This window comes from Microtus oregoni, unplaced genomic scaffold, assembly GCF_018167655.1.
Source record: "Microtus oregoni isolate MIOR12 unplaced genomic scaffold, Mior012 000097F_ref0000449, whole genome shotgun sequence".
Classification (NCBI taxonomy): domain Eukaryota; kingdom Metazoa; phylum Chordata; class Mammalia; order Rodentia; family Cricetidae; genus Microtus; species Microtus oregoni.
Window position 1 is genome coordinate 611518 of NW_024544710.1, and position 1482 is coordinate 612999.

At 43.6% G+C, this 1482-nt stretch overlaps 1 protein-coding gene across 1 annotated transcript; it reads right to left on the minus strand.

Annotated features, from left to right (window-relative positions):
- Nucleotides 1–237: 237 nt before the first annotated feature.
- On the minus strand, nt 238–1172 carry LOC121442891 (regulator of G-protein signaling 5). The gene has a single exon (XM_041644534.1). It carries the CDS (start codon nt 1098–1100, stop codon nt 555–557), a length of 546 nt encoding a protein of 181 aa, XP_041500468.1. The 5' UTR covers nt 1101–1172; the 3' UTR covers nt 238–554.
- Between the last annotated feature and the right edge of the window lie 310 nt (nt 1173–1482).

Genomic DNA, 1482 nt, shown 5'->3' on the forward strand with positions numbered 1-1482 from the left:
TCACTATTTTCAGCTGAGCTCACTGGTCAGCAATCTCCTAGGATTCATCTCTCTGTTCTACAGCACTGAGATTAATCATGGCCATGACTGTCTTTTTCTTTCTTTTTGCTTTTACATATGTTCTAGGGATTCAAACTCGGGTTCTCATGTTTGCACAAGTGCGCTTATCTACTGAGCTATCTCTCTAGACTCAAACTTAGGTTGTTTTTTTTTTTTTTTTTTTTTTTTTTCTTTTCACAGACGGCTTTATGGTAAGCAGTATATTTTTCTGTGACTCGGGCTGACAGAAACTTGGTGGACAGACCTTCATTACAAAGCAGTCAGAAGGAAGAGATGGAAGCAAAGGCCTTTAGTAGACCACAGATCCACATCTGAACCAACATGAGCCAAAGAATTGGCAACAGTCTAGGGGTTGCCTTTTTTTGGGTATCTTGGAGCAAAGCTGCTATGGGAAAATGTGCAGGTGCTTGGGAGATGCTGTGTTACTACAGAGGATAGACGTCAACTCACAGGGTGATTTTTGAAGCCTGGTAATCTGACAATTGACCAGCTGACTACTTGATTAGCTCCTTATAAAACTTGGAGCGCACAAAACGGGGCAGCGAATCCTTCTCCATCAGGGCGTAGATTCTTTTCTGGGCTAGGTCAAAACTGCTCGGGGACGGTTCCACCAGGTTCTTCATGGTGATGTCTTTAGTGAAATGATCGATGTTCACCTCTTTAGGGGCCTCTGTCTGGATGAATTCCTCATAAATTTGCTTTGCCTTCTCCGCCATTTTGACTGGGGATTTTATCTTCTTGTAATCCTCACAGGCAACCCAGAACTCAAGGTTTTCCTCACTGAACTCAGATCTCAGGAAACCTTTGAAGCTGGCAAGTCCATAGTTGTTCTGGAGAAGCTTGTCCAGGGAATGGCGCCACTGCAGGGCCTCATCCAGCGAGGGCTTGTGGGTCTTGGCTGGCTTCTCCGGCTTCTCGTTATATGGAATGACAAGGTCAACAGCAGAGTCTGGCTTCTGGAGGAGAATTCCCAACTTGATCTTGATCTCCTTGGCCCTTTCCAGGCACGAGTGCGGCAGCGCTGCCAGTCCCTTACACATTTTGGCAAGTGGTTTGGGTCCTCAGTCTTGAACGCGAACTTCTCAACAGCCGAACAGGTCTCTGGAAACTTCCACACTGTCTCTTGTTATTTTTTTTTGAAAAATTAATTTAATGAGTTTTAGAATAAAGAAGGTCATGGAAGAATCTATAAACAAATGTCCCACATCATATTCGGACTATATAAACAGAAACTATCTTCATGACTGTTCTGGATGTAGATTATGCCTGGAAGGCAGAGCAAACAAAATGAGGAAAGACAATCTAGGTAGCAGCCTTAAAATCATCATTTGCTTCCTATAAAGTCTCTCCTTAAATTCTTGTGGAAGTTAGAAAGCAGAGCTAGGAAGCTCTAGTTACAATCTATCAGTGCATGAAGGCGGT